The sequence below is a fragment of the Leptosomus discolor genome, chromosome 15, assembly GCF_034619465.1.
Source record: "Leptosomus discolor isolate bLepDis1 chromosome 15, bLepDis1.hap2, whole genome shotgun sequence".
Lineage (NCBI taxonomy): Eukaryota > Metazoa > Chordata > Aves > Leptosomiformes > Leptosomidae > Leptosomus > Leptosomus discolor.
Genome location: NC_141405.1, coordinates 19,325,543 through 19,352,932, shown reverse-complemented (window position 1 = coordinate 19,352,932; position 27,390 = coordinate 19,325,543). Strand labels below are relative to the sequence as shown.

At 39.6% G+C, this 27,390-nt stretch overlaps 2 protein-coding genes across 2 annotated transcripts in view; one reads left to right on the top strand and one right to left on the bottom strand.

Annotated features, from left to right (window-relative positions):
* Positions 1-550: 550 nt before the first annotated feature.
* Positions 551-14,525, bottom strand: LOC104340853 (germ cell-specific gene 1-like protein). Its single transcript, XM_009954139.1, has 5 exons — positions 14,216-14,525; positions 12,318-12,365; positions 9,791-9,943; positions 5,587-5,698; positions 551-806 (listed from the first exon to the last, which is right to left on the bottom strand). Exons 1-5 carry the CDS (start codon positions 14,523-14,525, stop codon positions 551-553), a joined length of 879 nt encoding a protein of 292 aa, XP_009952441.1.
* Positions 14,526-19,491: 4,966 nt separating this feature from the next.
* Positions 19,492-27,390, top strand: part of GLP2R (glucagon like peptide 2 receptor) — a 41,798-nt gene continuing 33,899 nt past the window's right edge. Inside the window, exons 1-2 of the mRNA XM_086473778.1 lie at positions 19,492-19,596; positions 26,521-26,629. Coding sequence (XP_086329904.1) covers positions 19,492-19,596; positions 26,521-26,629 — 214 coding nt within the window. The remainder of the gene's footprint in view (positions 19,597-26,520; positions 26,630-27,390) is intronic.

Sequence of the window (27,390 nt, the reverse complement as noted above, 5' to 3'; positions counted from 1 at the left end):
AGTCATTTTAAACGAGTAACATTTACATTGAAAGCTTCGTCCCTCTATTAATCTTTCTTTCACAGAAAATCCTGCCACTATGCATATGGTGAAACTCTTGAATCATAAGCTGTACTACACAGATTTTCCTGGAGAGATTGTACCTTTAATAACAAACAAACTATTCAAGACATGCACCACGCGAGTGCTGCCTTTTTTGCTGCTTTGTGGGTTTTGGTTTTGGGATGGGATTTTTTTACAGTCTTTTCAATAAAGAATTAGGGTGGAAATCCATAATGCTCTGAAATTCTCAGAAATTCACAAACTTTATATTAGCATGAGAGACTGCTTAAAAGTCAGAGCAGTGGAAGACCTTCGTCACTGTATTTTTCTGAACTGAGACACCTGAATCTACTTTTCCAATACTAAGATTTCCTTGAAACATCCCTGGAAATATCATTTCTTTATTAAGAAAAATAATGCCACACAAATATATACTTTTATTAATTAATACCATTTGATTCTGGTCTAATATTATGATTTACGGGATGCCTTGAGATACGGTTCAAATTTACAGAACTGAAATAGTGGCCAGGTGACGCAAGCCTTTTATTGGGTGTGCTGGGTCCTCTGTTCTGTTGTGAAAAGAGTTCACATACACATTCCAAGCTTTATCTGGAGCTGTGTGATCAGGAAACTTGTATTTAATCTTTAAACTCCTTTCCAGGATTTTTCTTTTGTGCTTGAATTCCAAAATAGTTTTTGTATATTTGTTAATAGTGGTGACAGCTGCAGCCATACAGCAAGCGAAGGAAGCCCATGCGAGGCTATAAACAAAAAGGTTTATCAGAAATTAGCAGAACGTTTTCATAACCAAGTCCTTAAATTTTATTTTTTAAATACTGCATACATATGATTATAGTGGTTTACATCAGGGAAAGAGGAGCATGGTGGGGAAGAAAGAAACATTCTTGGTTAATGACCATCTATATAACTGGTTTACGTAGTTGACTTCTACATATTGGTTATAATATTCACATTTAACATTCCTGATTAATGAAACCTTACCTCCAATTTCTCTGTTTATTCTACTTAGAGCTTAATATCAGAAAGAGGAACTATTTTATGAGGATTCATAAAAAATTAAATGGTGCATTTATTGAGATTACATATCTAACAGGTGACACTGAGAAAAATGTGTGCCAGTTATCCAAAAAGTTTAAAAAGAAAAGAGAAGGCACAATTAAATAGCTGACTAAAGCAGGCTCAGAGCACTGAAATGCATTTCTGAGAAAATACACGTCATGACTAAACAGAGAGAAAAGGACATCAACTCTGAAATGTTAAAAGTAAAACCATAAGAAGAGAGAACAAAAAAATGATGTTGAGGTACAATTTGCTAAAAATGTTTGAAAATTCCAGACTACTGAGTAGGCAATGCATGCTGGAGGTGTAGAAGTAGCATAAAAAAATGACCACAGTGGAATGAATTTGAGTTCACAGTGGAGGAACTTACTCATCAACTCATCAGAACCTTTCTTAGCATAGGAAGGTCATGATTATCTAACAAAACGCGTGCTTTGGTGGAGAAATCAGTTTAAGAAACTCTTGCTTATCTCTCCTCTGCCTTGGAGCTGTTTGTTCCCGTGTCTTTGCTGCAGTTCAGCAAACTCATTTAGGTTTTTAAATAACTCCTCTTTTTTTTTTTTTTTTTTCTTTTTTTAACCAGGATTGGTTTCCAGGGTGATCAAACAACCAGATCTGTTGATAGAATTTGACATGGTGAAGGATGGCATGTAGATGTGAAAGGCTCATAGAAGCAGGAAGAAGGGAAGCAGCTTAAGCTATCTTTGTTCCTAAAGTCAGCAAAACTACACCCTGACTAACTCTCAATGTGGGGAGCTTCGGAAGAGCTCTTATAACAAACAGATAGCAAGAACAGGGGAAAATTGCCAGAGACAGATAGATTTACCTCCCCATGCAGATAGAGCAAGAATGGGACAGCAGGTACTTATAACGGTATGTGACATGTGGATTAAGCCAACCACAGTGGAGAAGAATTGAAGATTCACCCTCTGGAATGAGATAAAGGTGTCAGGTTTGCAGTAGTCCTGACTCACGTAGTATGCATTTTTGGCTGAATAACTCTGCGACAGTAGCATTAGAACTGATATTATGAAGCACAGCTTTTGTTGAAGGTGCTTTTCCTAATCCATCTGTTGAAGTCCTTTGAAGGACACAATCACATAAGGGTAAGAAACTGATTTCAAGAAAGCTTCTATAAAGACTTCTTGGCAAAGACTGAAAGGAATTAATCTCTTATGAGCACATTCTCTTGTAGACCAGTACTGTGTTACATGCAAAAACTCAAAGGACAGAAATAAATGGTTTCCTTTGACAATACAAGAAGGATATCAGTGTGATTTTTCAAAGATTTTGCCAGAAATTTTGCTTTTCCACAAAAAATTTTGAAAAAATGAGAAGTCATCATCTGACTAGAGAGAACTGAGGAAGGAAGTGAGCCAGAGAATAAAGGGCAGTTTGGCTGCAGTGAAAATTCATCTTCAAGAAGAGTATTCAATTTGAATTCTGTCCAGAGACAAATGACAAAAGAGGAAATCAAACAGGCTGACTCAAGAAGGAAGCAAACTAAACCAACCAGTCATTCATCTGCATAAGGATAATGAGTTTTTCTTTTACTCCATAAAGTATCCCATATGAGGTGTCTTATGGGAGTTTAATACAGGGCAGGTCTTTAGAGAGAAAATGTTGACTCTTCATGTGAGGATGCCTCAATCTGAGGAACACAAGGAGAGTGAGAGGTTCACCAATAATAGAAACATCTTTCAACCTTCAGGACAGCTGGTGAAGAACAGAGAAATACGGAGGTATTTACTGAAGAGCTATTCAGGATTACTGCAGAATGAGTCTACACATCATCAGCAGTTCCAGCATTGTAAAGGAAGAAGAAAGATCTTCATGCTTCCTGGGCAAGGTGGAAGGAAATCCCTGGCCACAGCAGCTGGATGTGAGGACAGAGGAGGAACTGTGGCAGGTAAAAGATCCATGACAGAGACTCAGTAGCTCTTGCAGGAATAGCTGCTCTACTAGGTCTGGTGATTGGGATGAAAAGCTGCTGGCTCAATTCTTTGTTTTCTTTGGCTACTAAGGAGATGATTATAAGTCCCATAGAAAAAGTAGCAAAGTCTTTATCTGTGCCTCTGCCTGCCCATGCCCCTGTCCTGGTTTTGGTGGTATTATTGCCCACAAGTGGGTGCTGAGGTAATTAGAAAGTCAATGTCAGTTACAATCATTTGTGTCCCTTTTTTTGGCATCTGTCTCTTTCCTATTGCAAAAAAAATAGCTTCAGCATCCTTCCTCTCTTACCATCAGATGAGATTCAAACATGCAGTCAATGGGAGAGCAGCTAAGGGAGGCTGAAGATGCGGGTTTATACAACAGGAAGGGAGGTGCAAATGTAGGTTATCAGAAGAGAGACAGCATTATATATGAAAGGAGATAAGGGGAAAGAAACCAAAAGAGACAGCCTGGAGGAGGGAGTGAGGCACCTGTATGTACAGCTTGCTTTAATTTTACATCACTGTCTATCAGGGTCATGTAGCTGCCATTTAGGCTGAGAAAAGGAAAGAAGAAAGGGAATCTTCATAGAAAAATGGAGCATACAACTGATTAGAAAAAAGGCACCACATAGACCATCCTCCTCAGTGTCTTACTATATGCAGGTACTGATGGCTTGGAAATTCTTGTGTTGGTTGAAGAATTTCTCTGGGCATTCAGTGGCACAGGTTGCACTGAATCTTTAGAGGGCAGCCATGAAATCCTCAATTCCTGAATGTGTGCCACATGGTGAAATCCATTAGTCTGGGTGCTCAAGAGAAGGCTAGCTGTAATGGCAGCAGTGATGACATCAGTGATGAGCACGATGATGGTGATGATAGTGTCATCAATGGAGTTGTGTCAGTGACAGCAATAATGACAGTGATTTGGGTATTTTTCTTCTCCTCCCAGTGGGATGGAAAGGAGGGAACAGGCTCCTCAGTACCAGCCTGCAGGTTTGTGTTTCCACTCCCATAGGAAGGGGAAGGTAATGAAGGAACAGTCCTGCTCTTTCCACTGGCCCCTCTTCTTACTGATTTTAGAGTAAACTCAGGGTTAATCCCATTCATGAAAGAAATGGAGACACCTCCCAGAAAAGAGATCACAGCCCCAAACCAGGGAAACAAAATTATTATTGCAAGAACAAAACCATGAATGAACAGAAGTAGTGAGAGTCAAAGAAGCACAAAGTGCTAAAAGGAGGGAAGAAGGCACTATTTGAGGATCCTGCACAGCTCCTATAATCCCTGCTGAGGGTATCCAAACAGCCCCTGGACAGTTGGTATTGGACCTTCTCAGACTAGTTCTTCCTGACAGAAGCAGGATCACCCTTTCCACTTTGAGCAAGTAGGTGACACATAGGTGATGGGCCATCTCATCTGCTGGAAAAACAGGATAAGATGCACCATTTGTCATTATCTGGCTAACTTCCAGCTTGTTAGCACTGACCAGGCCCATCCTTCAGTGCTCTGAAAGTACTAGAGAACATCACCAATTATACACATGTAGCAATAGCTTCAAACAAAGTGCTGCTGCTTGAGAAAAACTTGTGAAAAGACACAGAGCAATGTACAGTGACCTTCAAATGAAATTTGAGTTATTATGAAGGTGAAAAGTAACAGAACAAAAGACAAAAGAAACCCCTGTTTCACTGCAAAACTCCCTAGTGAAGACTTCATGCAGCTGTAATCTCTTGTTCAAGAATGGTGCAATAAAAATAGTAAGAACAACAAGAATGAGTGACAGTGAGCTGTGATCTTGACTGTCAGAGCAGATATGAAGGAGACAGTCAGCCTGAGCTCTGCTCTACTGACCCAAAATATTGGTCCTGATTGACTTTTGATTTAACCTAAGACAGTTGTTCCTATTCTTTTTCTCAGCCGGGCAAGTGGCATTTTCCAGCACCTGAATATTCAAAAGCTTGCTATTGATCAGATCTGATGGATTTTCAAAAGTACATCTCTATAGCAAAAATTCTCTGAACAGTCCTCTTTCTTAATAATTTCCTAGATCTCCTCAGAATATATGTTGCAATTATTTACAGGGCCAAAATAATGTGGTTTTACATAAGTCTGTTTTCAAAAACTTGAACCATCTTGTCTGTAATGTTCCAGATACAACAACCTGAACCATACATCTGATGAGCAAAAATTCAGCCTAAACAGCTAAAGCTGGAAGAATTTTAAACACCTATGCAAGGCAGTTTTCCTGGGAGATGAGAGTACTAAATCTGGGTCTGATGTGTATGGAGAAGAACCCTGCTTCGTGCAGAGCAGTTGGAGATCTAGGTACAGTCTAAAGGATGGCAAATGCAGAACTCACAAGTTTATACATTCTATGCAATAATCTAAGACTGATACTGTTACTGAACTGCACCCCCAGGAGTGAAATAAGGTAGACCCATTCCTTATAAATTAGGTATACATTCTTTGAACATAGGGTGAAGTGACTGAAATGTAATGGAAGAATGGAATATAAATCAATAGGTACCAATAGGACCAGCCATAATCCCATGTGTGAGGTCTCCAGTCTTCAGGACCAAGATTTACAGTCATTTGAAATACAGTTGTGTACATCATATGAGCAACCATGCCAAGAAGACCTAAAAAATACAATATCATAAGAACATTAGGAAATGTAAATAGAGGACATTCTTCTTTCTCAACTTTTTGCAGTCATTCCTTGAGCTCCTGAAGAATATTTTATGAAATATCTAAATTCTATAAATCGCTCAAAAATACTAGACATCTAAGTGTATTTATCATCATGTATTTATGCATCATGTATTTGCCAATACACTCATTAATACAGTCCCTTGACACTTAACTCTGTATGCGAGAGGAATCCAGGGGAGCAATGGGATACGCAGCCCATAGATTTTAAAAGGAAGCAAGTTGATTTGCTCTCATCCTCTGAAAACTTCTGAGTAATTCAGCCCTGAGCAGGGATCAGCCATTACAGCATAGTATTGCTCAGCTGCAGTTTCCTATGGCTTCCGCTCACTCAAAGGCATGCAGTCATATGCCCTTTGCCAGTGCCTTAACTGCAGACAGATTTATCAAAGTTATGTACGTGAATGAAAAAGTGAACAGAGAGTTAATGGCCATTAAAAAGCACTAGAAGTCTAGATTATGAAAGGGTCTTATTGATTTTCATAATTGCTGCTAGGCTCCTGCCTAATCCTATGGGTATCTGTTTTTCCTTAGCATTTTATCTCCCAGTAGTGAACTTCCCTTCAAACATTTAATTTTTTGTTTCCAGCTTCATTTACAAATCCATAAATACCCTTGTAGTATGAACTATCCCATTGTCTAAAACACATTAGCTTCTCAGAGCAGTCAGTCCCCCACCAAACTCACAAGACACAAGACCAAATTTGTTAGGGGTTCTTAATTAACTCTTTTTCATGAATTCTTACAAAACTAGTTAGCTATCACACAATATCTCTCAGTCTAGGACCCATGTCCTCGGGCATAACAAGTCAGGGCTGACAACGACCTGGCTTCAGTAATCACTGGGAAATGGTTTTCCCGGAAATACTGATACAGCCTGAAGCACCACCAAAAGGCAATTAGCACAGAGTGTAGCACAGAGCCAAGAGGCTTCAAGCTGTGAAACAGCATTCGGTAGTTAGGTGGCACTCTGATAGCACATTCCTTAATAACTGTTTTGAGAAAGTTGTTTGACTGCCGGTGTGGCTACTGGAGAACGGAGACCAGTTGTCCATCTCCCACCAGGTGGTATGTCGTGGCCATTTTTGAGTTACACAAATGTCTATTCCGAATCCTCCAATTTGGCCACCTAGAAATGCATATAACTGGGGTGTGAATATTAACTCCTGTGCTGGGGCTCTCTTACCTCTTCTACAAGGATTAAATTCTGAGTCAGGCTCAACATTTCAGCAGTGGCATCAGGGCAGTTTGGTGCTTGAGAAATGATGAAAATTTAACTAACGTGGATATAAAAGGCAAGCATAGTCATATATGGGTGCCTGTCAGTGTTCTTTTTCATCAAAGGCCACTGAGGACAACAGGACAGTGGTTTCAGTACTGTGTATTTCATAGCAGTGGAGTTAACAAGCAGTGCACATATATTTAAGAGAAAACACTCACAAATTAGGATAATAGTTTCTGTAGGGTCAAGAACTGCATGTGGGACATACAACATACCTATGTTCAGAAAGTTTCACACTGTGATTAAATCAACATTTTAGGATTTTATTCAGTCTGAGCTAAAGACTGAGGGAATGGAGAAATCAAACACTAGCTTTAACGTGTTTTTTTCCATGGTTAAATACTGTAACAGTTTTATAAATTCTGTGTTTTCAAAGTAGCTAGAATGATGCAGCTACTGATTCCAGTCGCTGAATTTAATTTGCATTTGTCTTCTAGAATCAAGCGCATGTTTGGACAAGAAATTGCATTTTCATTACAGATTAGGACAAATAGATCTGGTTTATATCTACAAAGGATTTATACATAAGTTTAACAGCTAAAACAGATGCTGTCTTCAAGAAATTTTATGAGCGGAAGTAAACAGAATATCCAGGAAATGCTGCCTGCTGTATCAGCCTCCTTAATACAGTACATGCCAAAACCAAAAAGAAAATTAATAAAGGTGAATATTTATTATTATTGGGAGAGGTAAAAGCTGCTAATAGTCGGCAAAACTACCTGAAGAGCTGAATAAATCTCACTACACTTTCTTTGGAAATAGCCATAACAGTGGATCATGACGTTTGGTGAGATAGAGAAGAAATTGAGCTTTTTTTTCAGCAATTAGTAGAACTGGTGATAATAGAGATTTTTAACTAGTCGGATAACTTTCAGGAAAGTCATTCGGAAGAAAGGAGATATTACAGCAGGTTCTCAGAGTTCATAGGCAGTGAAGTTTTGGGACTGCTCTCTGGGCAACAGGGAGCTGGGATAGGAATCTTCAAATGCATAAAAAGGTAATTGCAAAGAGGAAGGAATCATCTGCTCTCTGTTGCAGGTGGGTAACCTAAAGGAATTGCTGTAAAAAATTAAGATAAGCCGGAGCTTAAATTAAGCATGAAGAAAATCTTTTGAATGTTATGAATTGGATTATATTTCCTAAGAAGGTGACAGAAACTCTAGTACAGAAGAAGCAACATTGATTCTTTTTGGTGGTGGTGGTGCTTTTTTGGGCTTGGGGATGTTTTTAAGATGAGGCTAGATAACTACCTGTCAGGAAACATTTAGGAGAGATGGGCCTAACTCAGGGTGGAGTGATGGGTTCCTAGGTTTTACACTTCCAAAAAATTAAGCAAAACTAGAGTGTTTCAGAAGTCACCATCTAGAATATAAATTGTGTTTGTTAAAGTTCCTGGAGCTTCAGCCTGGTGTCCACGCTTAGTACCGCTCTCCAGCAAGATTGTGCAAAAACTGAGCTAGGGAAAGACGAGAGCAGCAGGAGTGATCAGAGGTCTTTGAAATACATGTGAAGACATATGGTATGTTTCCCAGTCATTTATTTTGGAGAAGATGAAGGAGAGATGTGATAGTTGCCTTCAACTATACAAAGGGTTCTGCAGAAAGGAAGGAAATTATTTCTTCCCCATTATCACAGTCAGACACTTAATAAATTTGATTTATTTAGCCACCAAAAATGAGACTGGCAAAAGAATGACATGTGTGATTATATGTTTGAGAGGAAAAAGTATAATAAAAATCTTTAATTAATTAAGAAAGGCACAATGATCACAAATGCATGAACACTAATTCCAGAAACATTAGGATTAGGATCAAAGTCAAAAAATTTCACAGAGAAGGACAATCTTGAGATTAATTCTTTGCCATCTGCCAGGTATTTGACTTGTAATTAGATGCCAATCTAAAAGATATGCTTTCACCAAGTACAGATCACTTTGAACTCTGAACAACCCTGACCATATGAAACACAGTGGCATGTGTTTCACAAGAAATTATAGTAAATAAACAGTATGATTTCTTCTGGCTCCAAAATTAATAACTCTATGAAACATAGTTCATGTTACACGTAATTGCTGTTTTTATAGCAAGATTCCTCAGTAACAATTCTATAATATAGACAGAATCACAAATACTTCAAGCTGTAAGACACCTTCAGAAGTCTCTGGTCCAACCTCCTCCTGTTCAACACAGAGTCAACAGTGAATTCAGACCAGATTTCTCAGATTGGACTAGGGACAGTCTGAACTTTTATCCGAACCGAATTTGTCTGGGATCCTATGGTTAAATAGCACTGGATTAAGAAATAATGTGCAGAAAATGAAAGATAATTTTATTGATGATTATCCAATTACATTTTATTCCCTCTTAAAAGTGTTATTTTGACTTGGCTATTCCTAATTTTATACTTAGCATTTTGGAAATAAAAAAATCAAGTTATTTGGAAGAGTGTGTTACTTTTATTTCTTTGACAACCAACATGACAATGAAATTAAAAGTTATAAAATTAAAATACTGAAGTTAAAAATAGTAAAACCCATAAATATAGAAGGTAAAAATGTTCCTATTAAGAAATAATTATTTGAAAATAATGTTTTCCGTAAAATTTTGCAGCATCTTGTATTGTTAGTGTCTCCATAGGTATTGTAATAGTTTTGAAACTTGTACACTGTTATTAATTTTCAGGTGGAAATCTATCGATGTTGCCTTTTCTGGATGTAATAAATTGAGATTCTTCACTATACCTGCTAATACGGTGACAACTGCAGAAAAGGCGTTGATCTTTAGTCCATCAATGACAGTACTGTAGAAGCACATTTCTACTGACATAAGAATGGCTCCAGTCAGAAGCAAAATGATGTACAGAAGCTCTGCTACAATAGACAGCCATAAAACCCCTGGAAAATCAAATCAATAGCACTGGTATTATAAGCACTCATTTAATATTTTCACTATTTCTTTCTTCTTCATTTATATTGTTTATATAACATTAAACAAAAGCTCAAAGGCTGTGAGGTTGCTATTATAACATCTATAGGAAGACTTCAAGGTCAATGGATAACCTAAATTATAATTTCCTCTGCTGATTTGTCCATTTAGTGGAAGAGCATTGCACGTTCCTGCTATACACGTAAGAAGCTTACAGTACAAGGTGGGGCAGCACGGTTTCATATTCAGTAGCTACCCTAAAATTATCATGAACCAAATTTAATATAAAAAGAAGAATTACTATCCAATTATCTAGTTGTTGACATCACAGTTGCTGAGTCCAGAGACAAGTGTACCAAAACAGAAGGCCATGTTACCCAGCTAACAAACTGCAAGGCAAAAAACACAGCCACATGGCCTGAGGGTCTAGCCGTTAAGTAAAATCTTCCCCATGTGCTTAATTTTCTACCAAAGAGGATCTTGAATTTTTGGACAGAGAAACCTTGATGAGCCCAGACAATCTCCAGGTTTCACTGAGATTCATTTCTCTGGTTATCTGCTAATCCTTCTTTCTGGATATCTGTTAATTACATCTTATGCAAGAAGTTAATCTTCCCTGTCAAGTTTCTCAGCCTGCAGTTTTACATGCTCATGTCCCACAATAAGGAGCAGGTCTTCTTGTGTCCAGATTGGACCAAGAACTGGCCAACAACCTTCCCAAACCTTTTTAAAAACAAATAAGTGTGTCCTGAGACACCTGGTTGTGGATTCAAATAGTGATTTCACATGAAGGTATATACTAACAATCATAACTTAAAAACAGAAACATTGCTAAGACACGTAATTCATTACTAAACACTACATAGCGCAGTAAACAATGTTTGTGTGGTAAGTAACCCCTGCTGCAGGCTTTGACAGTGTCTGTGGGACTTCTCTGATTCAAAGGCCATTTAGCCACAGCCAGGCTATGGGTGGTGGCTCCTGGGCAAAGTTTATTTCTCCAGCAAATCTTTGTCTTAGTAAAAAATTCTGATTTTGTTCAGGAGCTCCAGATGTTGTGTTGCCTGGCAGTGTTGGCTGCTCCAGCTACAAGAGCTTGCATTTTAACATCTTTGATAAGTGAGCCATCACTACATATGCACCGATCAGCTGTGATAATCCCTGTGTATGATGCCTAAGGAATATAAATTCAGGCGGGGGGAGCCTGACACATCCCAAGTTTTGTGCACACAGCAGCCAATATGGACGTGCAGAACACAAACTTGCTTTTCTCCTGTGCAGGGCAGGAGTCTACTTCCATGCAGGATTTTACTACCCAGGCATAGCTTCTCAGTGCGGTTATCAGGTACCTTCATTCTGTCTTAGATGTCTTGATCTGACCTGCGGGTGCCTGTGGCATTTTCTGATGCTGATGTCCACCAGTAGTTTCATGTGTGAGGTCTCAGGGAAGGACCCATAATCCACCCCTCCTTTCTGAGACAGTGTCTGTGTGACTAAGAACCATATCTCATTTACATTTTTTTCTCATGTTATAAAAATCTTGAAACATTTGTACACAATGACAAACTGAATAGAGGGAGGGAGGACTAGCCTTCAGATACTGAGTCTTTCTTCTTCCCCAAGTGACTGAAATCGTGTAGGCAGGAAAGTACTCCAGTCCCAGTATCCTGGACACTGAATTTCAAACCCCTGGGGAAGAAGGAAGAGCTTTTTTTCTGGATCAGTCACTTACAAAGTGATTGGTATAACCATATCAGTGATAGTTTTTACAGTGGAGGAGGGAGCACTTAACAGCATCTGCAGGCATGTTTTATAGGAACATGAACTGCTCTTTGAAAGAAAGAAGGCAACCCTAGGCTTTCAAGAGAATGGAATTGCCACCTTGCATTACCTGTGTAAGGTACAGGGAGGGAATTCAGACTGCCATCAAGATTGGTTTTGTCCACAACACGTCTCCCCCAGGTCCCCTCAGTGTACAGCCTGCCCTTGTTCACACACTGCCTGTCCCTCTGCCCTCTCCAGGCCACATGGTGCAAGCCACAAGATTTCTGACTGTGAATATAGATGTATGAGGAGAGAGGGGGCAAAACCTTACAATCTTGGCTTCTAGTATCTATATTCAAAGTAATTTTTAAAAACATTCATATTCAAATGGAGTGCTTTCAAAAGACATAGATTCGTATCTTAAATCATACGGACTTAATTTTGAAGTTGAAAAACTAGATAAAGGACAAAAACCTGTGAGATTAAAGCAAGCATTTTTTATATCAAACTAGAGAAAATTTCTATTGGTAAATGTGATCAGGAAAGTTTTATTTACACAAAGAAAATATGCGTATCTACCTCGATCACCAGCTGGCGTCAGACTGATGAAACTTCTACATTTCTCACCTAAAAAAAATAGACATTTTAAAAATAAAATTTAGGACTGTGTTGTGTTCTGTAATGATCTAAAGAAAGAGATTAACAGAAAGCAGAAAATGCAAAATCTATCATAAAAGCACAAACTGAGATGATCAAGAGAAACTATTTCTGATGTATGTTTGTACAGAGAGACCCTGGTACATTGACCTACTCCTGGGACTTAGCTAGAGAATCCTTCCAGACTTTTTTAAGGCAGAACCAGAGTCTGGGACACCTAGAGAAAGGCTATGATTTGATTTCCAAAAGGTTGTAGCTGTGAAAGCCAGAATGGGAAAACAATAAATTCCTTTGAAAGGCCAGCAGCCGGTGTACCATCTTCCCTGTGAAGGAAGACCTGCTCTCCTTACTGCAACAAGGCTGCTGCTCACACAAACTTCTTCTAAGCTTGATTACAATTTCTTTCTAGAAGCTTTGATTTTCAAACCCATATGACCTCCTCACACACACACACACACAGATGCTGTGAACAAAGCTCTTGGAATTAATTCTGCTCTACTCTGAAAATATAGGGCGGTTTTTTCAACAATAACTGCACCAAGTTGGAAAACAAGAACTGCCATATCAGATGAACAAGGTAAACTACCCTGGTACCCATAGCAATCACAATTTGAATGTCTTTTGGACACATATTTTGCTCTGATCTTTGACATTTGCCCCCTTAAAATGGCATCACTTAAAAGACCTTCTGGTGGAATTAGACTTTCAGGACAGGTGACTGAGAAAATGTCTGCATTTTATAGCACAGATGACAGCTGATTCAATTTCTCTGAAGTTTTGTTCCGTTGTCATTTGCAAACTTATCAGGACAATAGGGGGAAAAACTTAGTGTTGATCTGGATTTACAATCACAGAATCACAGAATCACAGAATGTCAGGGGTTGGAAGGCACCTTGAAAGATCATCTAGTCCAACCCCCCTGCCAGAGCAGGACCACCTAGAGCAGGTCACACAGGAACACGTCCAGGCGAGTTTTGAACGTCTCCAGAGAGGGAGACCCTACAGCCACTCTGGGCAGCCTGTTCCAGGGCTCTGTCACCCTCACAGTGAAAAAGTTTTTCCTTATGTTAATGTGGAACCTCCTGTGGTCTTGTTTCTTGAACCAGTTAAGCAATTGCTTTATACAAAGACCCAAAATTAACTAGAAACTTTCTTTAATAGCAAGCTACTTTCATTCTACTGACATTTACACACACAGAGTGAAATTCACTTAAATGCTACCAGTCATAACTAGTAAGTCTCCAAACTATGTTTTAGCAGGGTGAAAATATTCTTCTTCTGCTTTGATTTATGAAAGGTAAGATCACAATAAGAAAGGAGAAATACCTGTGCTTAAGAGGAAATCCATGAAATAACTGAGATCTCACAAATTTAATTGCTCAAATGATTTTTAAAACAACAAAATCACGTAGTGCATTTTATGTTGCCATAGGAGATCGTAAGCAATCATTTAATGCAAACACATTTGATTTTGCCTTACAGACTGAAAACATCATAAAAATAAACCTGCTTCCTGTCACAGTAATTTACTGTGCTGCTCTGGTTAGAAGAATTAAAAAAAAAAACTTAATCTGTACTACAGTCTGTCACTCTAAAGTTCTTTGCAGATTCTTTGCAAATTCTTCCTAATTTATTAGGAATTTTTTAGGAATTGACTAGACAGTACCCTCTAAGATCCCCCTTCCCACAGAAGAGCAGCTTTTTAAGGATACTTTTTCCTTTGAAACACATACATGATATTGCAACAGAGGAAAGTGACACCAAATAAGTAGGAAGAACTCTGATTATTTTCTTAAGTAAACTTAGATGGTTTTACTCACCATTTTCATTTATCATTTCTTCACAGGAATACCAAATCCCAGCATGAAACTTTCGCTCGACGAACTTGTCATCTCCTGTCTCCCAAATATACTGCACAGCACTACTATCGTTGGTATCAGGGCTGTTAAAACGGATGCAGTGATCCCCTTTGCTCTGTCCTGTACAGAAGGGTTTGGCAACTTTTCTTGTCCCTTCACACCAGTAACTGCTACTGAATGCTGTAATAGAGAAGACTAAAGAGACAAAACTGAGAGAAAACGCTACTGAGGCTCTCTGCCGTCTGTCTCCAGCTGGGACTGAAACTGGCATCCTCCACGACTGCACTATCAATTATTCTACAAACAAACTTTTACAAAGCTATGTATATATCTGCCGGGTGAAACATCTGCTTGTATTTACCATTCCACTCTTATTCCTCTCAGAAAATTGTACCAGCTTAGTAGTTAAGACAGAAAGCAGAGACGTGAGCATGACCAGAAATCATGTGGCAGGAGGGATTAAGGATATAGGACAGTGTTTTTTGGCAGTAATGTCTTGTGGAAGAAATATTAGGACGTGGGACAGTAAATTATAGTTTGCCCCGTGAATCACATGAGTACAGATATACAAAACACAGAAGCACTGGAAATATGCCAGTGTGCAATTAGAAAAGTTTTATTTATACAATAAAATATGCATATTTACCTTGATTAGCAGGTGGAGTCAGACTGATGGAACTTCTTCATTTCTCAGCTAAGAAATAACATCTTGCACTTCCAACGCTCCTGTTACACTGAACACTGATTACACTGAATACAGTTCTGAATGTTACTATAAAGAAATTCTTAAGGAGATAAAACCAGTTACTAAATTAGAGCATTTCACAGCATTACAGCACTTCCCAATTCAAAGTTCCACCAGTGACAAATGAAAATTTGAAGTTATATGACTTTGATATTGATGAGGTTCTGGGTACTGTCTGCCTCCATGAACACATAATAGAAGTCTTGCCCAAGTTAGGTGAAACAGTAGAGAGAAGGCTGAATTTTCCTCATTTTGTCTGTCCATCTGTTCTCTCTGTGAAATAACTTTTTTTTCCCCTTCATCTAAGAAACATTTCCCACCTTGGCATGTTATATATGTTGCTGTTTCTGCCTGTTTCATAAAGCAAGTAAGTGATGCAAAGAACCAGAAGGAGCAGGAGTGTTAGTAAATGATCACTTCATTTTTCAACTGTAAGGTCAAAACACATGCCGTGTGGGAGAGTGATATCACAGGACAGACACTGAAGTCAAATACGTATCTTATTGAAAATCATTCTGATTTTTAAGACAACTCTCTACCCAGAAGATGTCAGGGTTGGAGAAGCATGTGGCTAAGATAAGTTCCAGCGTCAAACTCAAAGAAACAGGATAAATGCCTGCTTTAAACTGTTACAAAGATCTCAGTTTGCAGAGCTGGCCCACAATAGAGTGAAAGACAAGAAGGTGTCTGGACTAAAAAAGGCAGAACAAATCTCATAACCTGAAAAACAGACTGTAGGTTGAGCCAAAAGTTATTTTTCCCTGCTGCTTTGTGTTACTGTATTTTCACAAGGATGTAGCACTCGAACTCCACTTGAAGCCCCTGTGCATTGACATGCTTCTGGACAACTTTACCAACTATCCAGCAAGTCTGAGAACGGGATTGGTGGGAGGGAGGGAAGTCCTTCTAAGGATTCAAGACTTACCTATGTTCCTGTTCTCAGGGATAATCTGTGTACAGCTGTACTCAAACATATTTTGACACCTGTGAAACCACTGACTCAAGGCAGTTGAATCCACTTGGGAATAACACTGACACCTCTTCAATATGTAGAAACTTCACAGTTTTATGCCCATTGTAATATTTAAGCAGCATAAATATCATAGCACTGTTGTCTTTGACTAAATAGACCTTGTACTAGACTATGAATCAGTGTCTGGAGACTTCTAGAAAAGCTCTGTCAATTGAGATCTTCTGGTTGGCAGCTTCAGTCTGAGATTTTTCACTGACACAGTTTTCTGCTTATGCCCTATCAAACTTTTAAATAAATTTGCCATGTAACAATGCTCTATATAATAGGAGGAACGTATGGCATAAGCATCGATTAGATCTGTCATACTGTGAAAAAAAGAAAGAAAATAAAAGAGGAGCAAATAGATTAGCTGGACCTTCCTTCAAAGAAAATGTTATATTCAGTCTTTTTGGCTGGAGTAAATTTTGAGAGTGAATGAGGGTGGGCAGCTGTGGCTAGCATTCAGCATTATCACCTTTGTGATTTATGTTGTTCTAGTAAAAACTCTGAAGAATAACTCAGAAATTCGAACTTCAGCTCTGCATTCTGTCTTTACCAACTAGTACCACAATTTCTTAGTGTAACTACAATATGTGGATATTTCAATATGGGTTTCCTGCACTGACCAAGTCCTGGGTCACTTTGACTCTAGAGAGGACCACAGAGCTCATTCAAGTATATACTTCAGATGATTTTTAAAAGTGAGCAGATAAAAACTAACAGCACATTAAAAACTGAAAACAGCCTCAGCTGCTAGGTGCTAACTATCAGTGGAGAAGAGAGGACTCACATGCTGTTGAGCAATAGTGAGGATGTACTGCAGAAGACCCTATGGACCCGGTCATCTAGGGTCTAGGCAGACCTCAGGGTTTCTTGAGAACAGGACATTTGTCATGGTGATCTCAGAACAGCTCCAATGCCAGAGCACCATTCAGGTCTCCTGATTTTAACTTGCTACAGAGCTGATCTTACTCATATGGCCATTAGAAAAATGTGCTTTTATCCCTTGTAGCAATACACAGACGAGCAGTTGCTACAGGGGCTTTGAAGCGCTTCTCCCTGGTCCGCAGAGTTACCCTTAGGTGTGGCAGGGAGGAACACACATACTGACATATCCACCCAGGAGTCACAGTAACACAGAGCAGCCAGTCTCCTTACTACCCCAGGCCTCTGAAGCGGGCTGGTTCCATTTCCACCCTGAAATATTTGTCCCCAGAGCACTTCTGTACCCCATGTCCCAGTACTCTTTTTTTACCACATCCAGAATTTATGTAAAAATGAGACATGGATATATCTCATGCCCTTCCACCTCCTGGATTCCTCCAGAAGACAGTTGTGGTGGTTTGGTGTCTGGTGGGAGTTTTGGCGGGGGTTTGGTGGGGTTTTCGTAGTGGGGGAGGGGGCTACAGAGGTGGCTCCTGTAAGAGGCTTCAAGAAACTCCCCTGGCTTCAATTTTGGACCTGCCTCTGGCCAAGGCCAGACCAATGGCGCCTCTGTGAATGACTATTTAAGAGTGAAAGAACCTGTTGAATATTGGCTTTTGGTTTGTCTGTCTGTGTTGGTGAGATGGAGAGAGAAGGGGGATGGGAGAGAGACAGCCCTGCGGACACCCAGATCAGTGAGGAAGGAGAGGGTGAGCTGTGCCGGAGCAGAGGTTCCCCTGCGGCCCGCAGTTAAGATGGCGGCTGAGCCCCTGCAGCCCTTGGAGCCCAGAGTGGCCCAGAGGTCGCACTGCAGCCCCCAGAGGGCCCCGGGCCGGAGGAGCAGGGACGGGGCCCGGAGCGGCCGCGACTCCGCCAGCGCTGGAGCCGCCCGTCGGTGGGAGGGCGGCAGCCCCGGGAAGGCCCTGCGCTGGGGCGGGTTGGGGAGCTGCGGCCCCGCGGGAAGGACTCACGTTGGGGCAGTTGGGGGGGGGAATGTCTGCTGGGAGAGGGACCCCGTGGTGGGGTAGGAGATGTCTGAGAGGACCTCTCTCCTAGGACAGAGGAGCAGCAGAGACACCTTGTGATGGACAGACTGTGACCCCCATTCCCTGCCTCCTGCGCTGCTGGGGGGGAAGAGGGAGCAGAGCTGAGCCCAGGAAGAGCGGGGGGTGGGGGGGAGGTGTGTTGTATTTAAGACCTGGTTGTATCTCTCATTCTCCTTGATGGTGGTGGTTGTTTGTATTAAATGTACATTGTTATCCCCAGGTTCAGTCTGTCTTTTGCCTGTGACCATAAGTGGTGGGTGAGCCCTTCCTGTCCTTTGTCTTGACCCTCAAGCCTTTTTGGTTGTATTTTCTCCTCCCCATCCCTCAGGAGATGGGGTAGGTGCTGCGTGGGGCTTTTGTTGCCAGCTGAGTAGGCTCAAACAACGAAACAGTTTTGGCACATGTGCAGAGATGAGTCAGGTCACATTGCTGTCCAGGTTGTTGTGGTCTGTTGCACAGTTATCGGGGCCACACAGTTATAGTTTAGCCTATGTCTGGCATTGAAAACTGGGCTACTGCTGGCCTCCACAGTCCTAGTGTTGCACTACTGTCTGTTTTCCAGCTTAGCCACTCAGGACACCTGTGAGTTCTGGGAAGGGCATGAGCCATCCTCTCGTATGAATAGCTGCATGTTTCATTTCTCTTGGAAATGGAGGAAGCAACATCTTGACTCTCCGTATTGCCAACTTAAAGCATGACAATTGTAAGCTAGACTCTAAAATTGTTATATTATAAATAGTTTTATTCCCTGAGCCTGCATAACAGCTTTATTAATGTTTTCTGCTTTTCTGTCCAACTAGAAAAGTTGCAAACAATTTTTTTGAAAATTAAAGCTGAAATTCATTGACAGTTTCCCCAACCTCACAGCTAAAGCTGTGAAAAAACACTGACTGTCACGAGAATTGTAGTAAAACTTTAACTGCTGGTAACACTATTTTTTGTGCATTTAGATTCCCACGATCCTGCACTGGCTGTGCATATTTAAAAAAATATGATTGTAAAGGATAAAAACAGCTGTTACTGCTTCCTAACAGACAAGATTCAGTGAGCTTCCTATGCAATTTTAAAAAATCCAGTGTTCTAGGGCATCTTTTAATGGTTTCACAAGACATATATAAATATAAGTATGTATTTATGGAGCTGGATTGCATTCTTGCAAAACCACTGGCAAAATTCCCGTGGAGTTTCAAGGGAACAGGATCAGCCCTTTAATGTTTTAATAGTTTTCTGACTTCTTATTGGCTAAAGGTCAAGCTACAGTAAGCAGACTTTCTGTGAAGTTTAGAGTAAATTCTTGCTGCCTTTAATCAAAAAAAAAACAAAACGTAGTTGGAGTCTAGCAAGCCTAGACACTTTAGTAGACTTCCTCACTTACTTGTAAGAAGATTCATGAAGTAGTTGCACTCATAAAAGAAGACATTTTTACTTTTTTTTTTTTCCATAGGACAGGGTGATATAATTGACCTATAGTAGGGTGAAATAGCAGCATATTGGGGACTAATTTATTAGAATGGGCACGGTGACACTTTTTGGTCTCTGTTCCAGCATGGGACTGTGGTCCAGAATATCTCCCACACCTGCCAGCTCCATCATGATACTGTTTCTAGTGAAACAGGTAAGCTAATTCAATAACTAATAATGGACAGTATAAAACTGGATTCCTATCACGTAACACTAACCTTCACAAACAACATGTTTGTTTCAAAAATAGTTCTGACATAACAATTTATATTAATTAAAAATTAGTCATGAGAAATGTTGGCTGAAAAGTTGTAGAGTTTTGCATTGGAACTCGCTCTGACTTGGTCATTTATTACAATTTTCTTCTGTTAATGCTCGTTCATACAGTGAATAAATTGTGTTTACATCTGTTTATACAATCTCTTTTCATACCAATATTGATCAGTATGTAATTATGTTTATTTTTCAATTTTCCTACCAGATATGAATACTACTGCAAATTATGTTTATTTTCTACTGTTTTACCTCTGTTCTAAAACAGCTTTGCTTTGTTTCTAGCATTATCTTTTAGCCTTTGACTTGTACGAGAGGTGAGCAGAATCTCACATTTGTGAAATCTGCTGTTATTGGTTTCATTCTGCACTTCAGCTTCTTACAGAAAGCCAGTAAATGTGTATGTGATTTCTACTTTTATTTCTTGTAGAGATCTACTAAACTATTCACTTTTTTTTTTTTTCTAAATTTATTTTAAAAATCCAAAAGCTTACTTCTTTGTCTATACTGTCTTACAATTTGGAGGAGTATTAGGAATTTAATGACAAAATATGTCAGTGTAATTCCCTTCAGGGAAATTGTCACATATGTTTTTAATCATTATTACTTATTTGTACCAACCCTGATTTCAATATATATTTTAAAAAATTACTATGATGTAGTAAATTTCGGTTCATCTGAATAAAATTCATATATAGATTTAGGATACATTTCTAGGAAATAAGTGTACATAAGTGTCATTGGCAGGCTTACTTTAAACTGAAATTGATAAGGTATTCTTATCCACTCATCCTCCATTTAGCTGGGTTACTAAGGAAGTGAGTTTGCATGTGTACATGCTGTAGACACTGTAATTGTGTTCCTAGATTTTTTATGAAAAAAAAAAAAAGGTACCAGGACACACATACTCTGGGTTTTTTTTTAATAGAAAATATTCCTAATGCTTTTATATAATTCCAATCTAGACCTTCTCTCGCATAAATGAATATAGAACTGAAACAACCCTCAGGTTTGTGAGACACCTTAAATCTATAGGACACCTCAACCAAAGCACTGTTTCCATCAATGCTAACAGAAAATCTCCCAATTACTTCTGCGAGATCAAAACTTTACAAGACTCTAAATCACAGTAAATTACTTTTTTCATAGCGATTCCTGTAACTAGTTTAAAGAAATATGTGTCAGATATCTTTATATGTTATTTAATAAGAAAGAAAAATGTAAATAAATAACAATCATAAATCACTATGTCCATATTTTCTAGCAAACACCTATACGAAAAATATCAATCAGAATAAACCGGGATCACGGCTGAAAGAATAAGTAAATATTTAAGCTCTTATTTCTAGTTTTTAACAAAATTGAAGGTTTTTGCTGTCCTTGACAACATCATCTCACTAAACAAAAACGTTTCATTTCACCTTTGGCTTAGTATAAGAAATTAAAAGGGCAAAATCCTGATTATATTGTGGTCAGTTATGAAAAAAAAAACCCACAGTTTGTTTGCAACCTTGGCGGTTTATTATTATATAATACACTTCCTAAGAGAGCGCTTCAGGCAGTGTTTTCTGCTGCATCTAATGTATTTTTAAACCGTGGTGTCATCTTGGCAGTTTCTGGGCTCAGAGCAAATCAAATGAATTGAAAGACCCTTCCAGGGATGTTTCATTAAATTTCAGTACAGAGAACTTTGGTGCAAGCAGGGTGTCAGGCTCGCAGGCTGAGGCGGTTCACTTGCTACCAGCGAAAGTTCAGATGGCCTGAAATGAAGAAATGTCCAGTGTAGGGCAAAAGGTCACACACTTTCTAAGCTTCTGTATTGGATGTTGGAGTTTAATTCCTTCTGAGTTGGAAGCCCTGTTTCAATGCTAGTGGCTGAATGTCAATTGAAACATAAAACTGAGTTCAAAAGCCATGAGGAGCTGCATGTGGCCGCTGCCTGAGCTCACAGTAAATTTACCTGAAAGCTTGTGTTTCTACCACCGAGCATGCATTGTATCTAAATGTTGATAGCACTCAGTAGCCCAAAACTTAGATCATAGTAAAACCTCAGTGGGCTCTGTAATCACAGACCTATGTCAGATGTGGAGAGCAATTTGTCAGTTCTTCTCAGAACACACCCACAGGACTGGGCCTTCTTCCACATGTGGCAAAAGCAGAAAAAGCCCTCGTGATCTCAGCAGTGATTGCTTGCTCCTCACGCCAACCCAGACTGCAGACCCTCCTCTGAGAGAACTTGCACCCCTCTCTGAAGAACAATAGTGACATGGATGTAAGATACAGAGGCAAGCCTGTCTCATTGTTTTTTTTTGTTGAATCCTTTTCAATTAGTTAAACAGACATATGACATCAAGGTGTCCCACTTCCTTAATTTCCTTTTCCCTCTTAAGGCTAGTGCCTTATTCCCAGCCCATGCAGTTTGCCTTCTCACTGGACAGTGAATAGCTCTCTGGCGCACCTAATGCAGAAGAGTCTTAACAGGATGTCCCACTGCAGAAAATACTGAACTCTTCTGTTTGGGTTACCTGCAACAATCCCTTTCAAGCCAAGAAGGGAAAGAAAGACGATTTTGCTCATTCCAAGGCACTGCCAGCATTCTTCAGGCTTTCTCTATCCATATGGCCTTCTAAAGTTTCCCCGGAGAGAGTGGACACCACTGCAGACTGAACAGTCACGTACAAACAGCAAGCTTGCTTTTTTAAGCTACTTTTGGTAGCCCCTGTATAAGTAGCTGATGATAGTTCACAAGTTGCTGTCATTCAAATTATCATTGCTGTTGAATATCTGATCATCATTTCTTTTGTAAGATAAATCAATGGGGAATTCTTAGTCTTTTAGTTTAACGATTAAGGCCACTCCAGCACTTTCTTCACAACTTGCAAATTTATGGCCATCTCTTTTGACCATCAGAGTTAGTCATACTATTCAGACAGAGTTGCACCAGGGAAAAATACTACTCATTAATAGTCTTGTACTGTTTTTCAACATCCTGCCTTATATGTAAAACTCCAGAAATGTCAATAGTCTCCTGTACTGCAACGTTGTCTACAGGTGGCTCATGTCGCTTCATTTCTACAACTAAATACAAATTCTCAAAAACTCCTGATAGAGAGGTTCATGTTTCTCTGTGATCTAAATGGCCCTTATTAACTGGTCATTGTGTCCGCTCCCCTGTTAATTTCCAATCACCTCCACATTTTTTGATTAATAATTTAAATTATTTTATATGTTTTTCTAACTATATTTCAAATTAACTTTTGAGGTCTGCTGACAGCTCTTAATTTTTTTTTGTCGGATGCAGCTCCGATTTTATACAGATTTGGTTTGGTTTTTTTCATCAGAAAGTCTCATGGTAGAAAATCAAGAATCTCACAAATACTTACATCAGTAGTGACCAGATATTGGCTCTGCCTGCAGCTTTGCAGAAACTGACAATTACATAAGGAAGTGATGTGACATTTTCATTTATGCCTAAACTGCTCCTTGCTTTTGTTGAGTGAGCTTCTTCATGACTCTATGTCAACCTTGTTTCCAGGAAAGGGACCGAACAAGCAGCCAGGTAGCCGCTGTGAGCCTTTCCTTGTATTTCCTTGGCTGTTTAGTGCATTTGTTTATCACAAACTGAAGTGTTGTCCCTTAAATCAAGCAGTCTTTTCTACAAATATGTCGTCTCCTTGTCTTTGCCTCTTCAGATGAGGTTCACTGACCCAGGAGTGTCTGAAGAAACTCCCCTGGCTCCCAGCATTTTGAGGCCTAGATGAGGGAAATGTCAAGATGCTTTTTTTTTTAATTTGGAAACATGCATTCCTTTCTCATGGCTGCTGTAAATATTCTCTCCTTATCTTGCAAGCCCATCAGAGGAAGAATAATTATAGTCTTTCTACTCCCTGGAATTTAAAGTACGGTCTCTGGAAATTAGCTGAGAGACTAATACAGAATATTGGACAGGCAACATTTTACACAGCAAAAAATGCATGAAAGAGTGGTCTCTTGTAACAGCTAGCTAATATCTCAACTGTTCTTGTTTTGAAAGTAAATAAACATTATTTTCTTTATTTTTCCAACTTACATAGCTTCAAACAAAAACATACAGGTGGAGTTCACTGCCATACATTGTTCTGGTTATTTTTCTCAGCCCTTGGCACATCACCGAGCTCAGACAAGCTCAGGACAACCACACATGTGTGAAAGGCAGTTTCCAAAAACGGTCTAGTTCAGACAAAAGGAAATTGATTTTCCCTGGAGAGCTGAAAAATATCCTTTGGTGTAAGGATTATTGCTTTTTGGAAAATTTTTCATTCAATGGTGAATTTTTCATTTTTGGTGACTTTTAGAGTGACAGAATTCTTTGACTACTCTGGCTTCTCAAAGCCCTAATTTCAGGAGATCAGCTAGCATATTATACAGAGACTGCTTAGGCTGATGTTCTTTTTCCTGGATAAATAACGATCAATTCATCATACTGAACTGTAAGCAGTATCTAGCATTATCCTTTCTCTACTGCTTTGCTCCTAATTGGGCATATCTTCAACAGTCCAAATCTAACACGTCACCAAGCAATTTTGCATTTAACTCTTCTGTTTCTAGACTTTCCTTTTCTAAATAGTAGTTATCAGCTATGGCCCTCTTAAAGGCCTCTGCAGTCAGAATGTTGTGTGATAAAGGTGTATCAGAAAGATGGATATTTATAGAGAGCAAGTTAAAATATGAGAGCCCACTCAGGACAATTGCAGCCCTTACATTGATAAGATGTATGCCACAGATGTCCACTACATCCTAAACACATCAGTCACTATATATAAAACCATTATTAGAATTTGTCTGTAGGTGGGAATTTTATTTTTTTTAACAGCAGAGCAGATTTTATATTAGGAGTAATTTTATCAGTGGAGACAAATTTATTTCTCTCTTCTGTGCTAGCAACTGTTGATCCGCATCCCTGATCTCACCCTTTCATGCTGACATCTAGGTCTCTTTCCTTTCTGCTTATCTGCTTCCCAGTGCCAAGACAGTGAGTCAAGGTCAGTATGTCCAAGCAGGGCTCCTAAGTCTCTTCTGTCATTCCCTTTTCAGCAGACACTGACAAGCCCCTCAACATTTGTGTTCCTTCTGTGTGTTCTGTGGCCACAGTGCCATCCATGTCTTATAAATGCAGCAATCCTCTCCCTTACAACCTGCCAGAATTTGTCCATCAGAGCAAGTGCCCATTCAGACATGACACGCTTTTTTGCTTCGTTTGTGTTCTCAGCGTATCTCCACCCAGAAAAGATGAGAATGGGTGACAGGTCTGGCAGGACCCTGTGGATTGAGGGTGGATTGTTCTCACTTTTTAGGAGCAGATAAATGCTTTTGGAGACAGGACCTTCCAGAACACAGCACAGGGTGAGCAGGCAAAGAGAAAGAGACAGAGCCAGGAGCCAGAAGCCCACAGCATAGGAGCAGCCAAGAGGAGCAGGCAGCTCTTGTAGTCACAGGATGGTTGATTTCCAGACACCAGAGGGGACTCCACAGAACTTGCTGTCACTAATCCAACTAAATCCAAAGCTGAGCCTGTCTTCAGGGCCGTACTTGTAAAAGGGACATTGTTCTTGAAGTGCTTTTTTTTTCTATCCACTCTAAAGAGATCACATCAACACAGTTGTTCCAGATCATATTCTCTCCAGAAATCTAGCTTTTCAGAATTTAAAGGAATTCTTGATCTCCTCTAGGGCCATCACTGTAACAGAAAGGCCTAGGCAAAACCAGCTTTGAAAATATCTGAAATAAATACAAAAAAAAAATAAGTATACCTACAAAAGACCAGGACATAAAAACCCATTTGTGTGAGATGTTTTATATGGAGAAAATTTTGGCATGGATAAAAATAATGCCCCATTGCACTATATGAGAAATCTTGAGGTCAGACTCTTCTCCCCTGTGGACACAAGAGGACAGCAAAACTGTGCCCTGTCCAGGCAAAAAGGCCAACATAGCTGATGCAGGTGAGCAGGTAAAACTGAGATTTACAATTGTGTTTTCTCAAAAAAAAATGAAGATAAGTAAAATGTCTACGGCACAGCTGAAGCTGTTGGATAAAGAAGTCGTCTTTGAAGTGCTGGGCAGGAGTACAGAATGCGCTGGAGAAAAGATGTTAGTAGCTGAATAATATTGCTTATTCATTACTCTTTTATGCGATTTTTTACTGTACTACTCAACCAGGTGTGCTTCATTAGCTTTTAAAATACTCTAAAAATAAACAACCCTCAAAATTATCGTCAGATTTCTAAATTAGTCTAGCAGAAACATAAATAGAAGAAAAGTGTTAGCTGACCTTAGCATAAATTGACTGTGAAAAGCCTGTAAAGACCATCAAATTTGTGAAGATAAGCACACATTTTCTACAGTTGAGGAATTAAATGCTAATATTTTTGGTGTACCCACACAGGTCCTATTAATTAAATATCTGTGAGGATTTTTTAAAAGGGACTTTACAGAAGTTGAAAAGATTTCTGTGGTAATATAACACCATGGCAATACATTTCTTGCTCAAAGACAGCAACTGAGGAAATTTCACAAATAGTTCCCTGGAGAATAAAGGAGTCTGTCTTTTATTCCCTGCTGACTTACCATTCCTCCATTCTCCTCTCTCCTCTCCTCTCCTCTCCTCTCCTCTCCTCTCCTCTCCTCTCCTCTCCTCTCCTCTCCTCTCCTCTCCTCTCCTCTCCTCTCCTCTCCTCTCCTCTCCTCTCCTCTTAAATTTCTTATAATGGAAAGAAACTTGCCACTAAAAGACCACAAGGTTTTAACTAGTTTTCCTAATGTTCAGTATTTTCACAAACAGGCCAAAGGGTCTCTGCTGGAAAAAACCACCTCTGGATGGAACAAATATAAACAAGAATGCTTGAAAATGCTGCAGGAATCAACTGTAGATACTGGTAGGGAAACAAACAGCACAATAAAGCAATGTGTTATGTAATGTTGATGAATATATAAATATTCTTTTACTTGCTTTGCAGAAGTGTCTGTTTATAAGTTCTAAATGTAAAATCGGCTGTAATGAGACAAGCAAACATGCAATCATGAAGTTAATGGCTCTCTTTGTCCTGAAATGTAATAGGTTCCTATATGTAAAACCAGAACATATACAGAAATGAACCACTGAACAGCTAGTGCTGCACTACCACTATGGTGCGGCACTGAGTGCCTGATCGAGAGCTAGCTGCTACCCTGTGTTGGTAAGAGCTATGTCCTTTGGATGGAGAATAGCAGATTTCACTTCCCTTTTCTGCCTGAAGGAATTCAAAGCCATATTCCTGGCAATTGTGCTAAACACAGGACAGCAGAGCATCCAGGGGAAAGATGTCTCCCATTCCTATAATTCAGAAACTGAGCCATGGCAGACAAGAACCCAAAACACGAGGCAAGACAGAATCTGGTTTCTGCCTAGACAAGGCAGATGGGGAGCTGCTATCCTCTCACAGCATTGCTTATGCATTTTGTGATACAGTCATTAATTTAAGACACAGAGACCAGGTTGCCCCATGTTCACCTGGCACTTATAACCATTAGCTTAAAGTCCCTTATTTATTCTGCTGCCTCTATGGCTTTTGGATTCCTGGCTGAAGAGCAGCATAGCTTCAGAGGACAGTGTCTTCTTTTGAAAAGTGCCAGAGGGAGGAACTGAGTTCACACCTCC

What these genes read in the sequence shown, in the direction of transcription:
- LOC104340853 (XM_009954139.1), bottom strand. Translation starts at nt 14,525, where the DNA reads ATGCCAGTTTCAGTCCCAGCTGGAGACAGACGGCAGAGAGCCTCAGTA. An exon ending in AGAAATGATAAATGAAAATG is followed by an intron (nt 12,366 to 14,215) that starts GTGAGTAAAACC and finishes TATTTTTTTTAG; the next exon opens with GTGAGAAATGTAGAAGTTTC. An exon ending in GACGCCAGCTGGTGATCGAG is followed by an intron (nt 9,944 to 12,317) that starts GTAGATACGCAT and finishes TTGATTTTCCAG; the next exon opens with GGGTTTTATGGCTGTCTATT.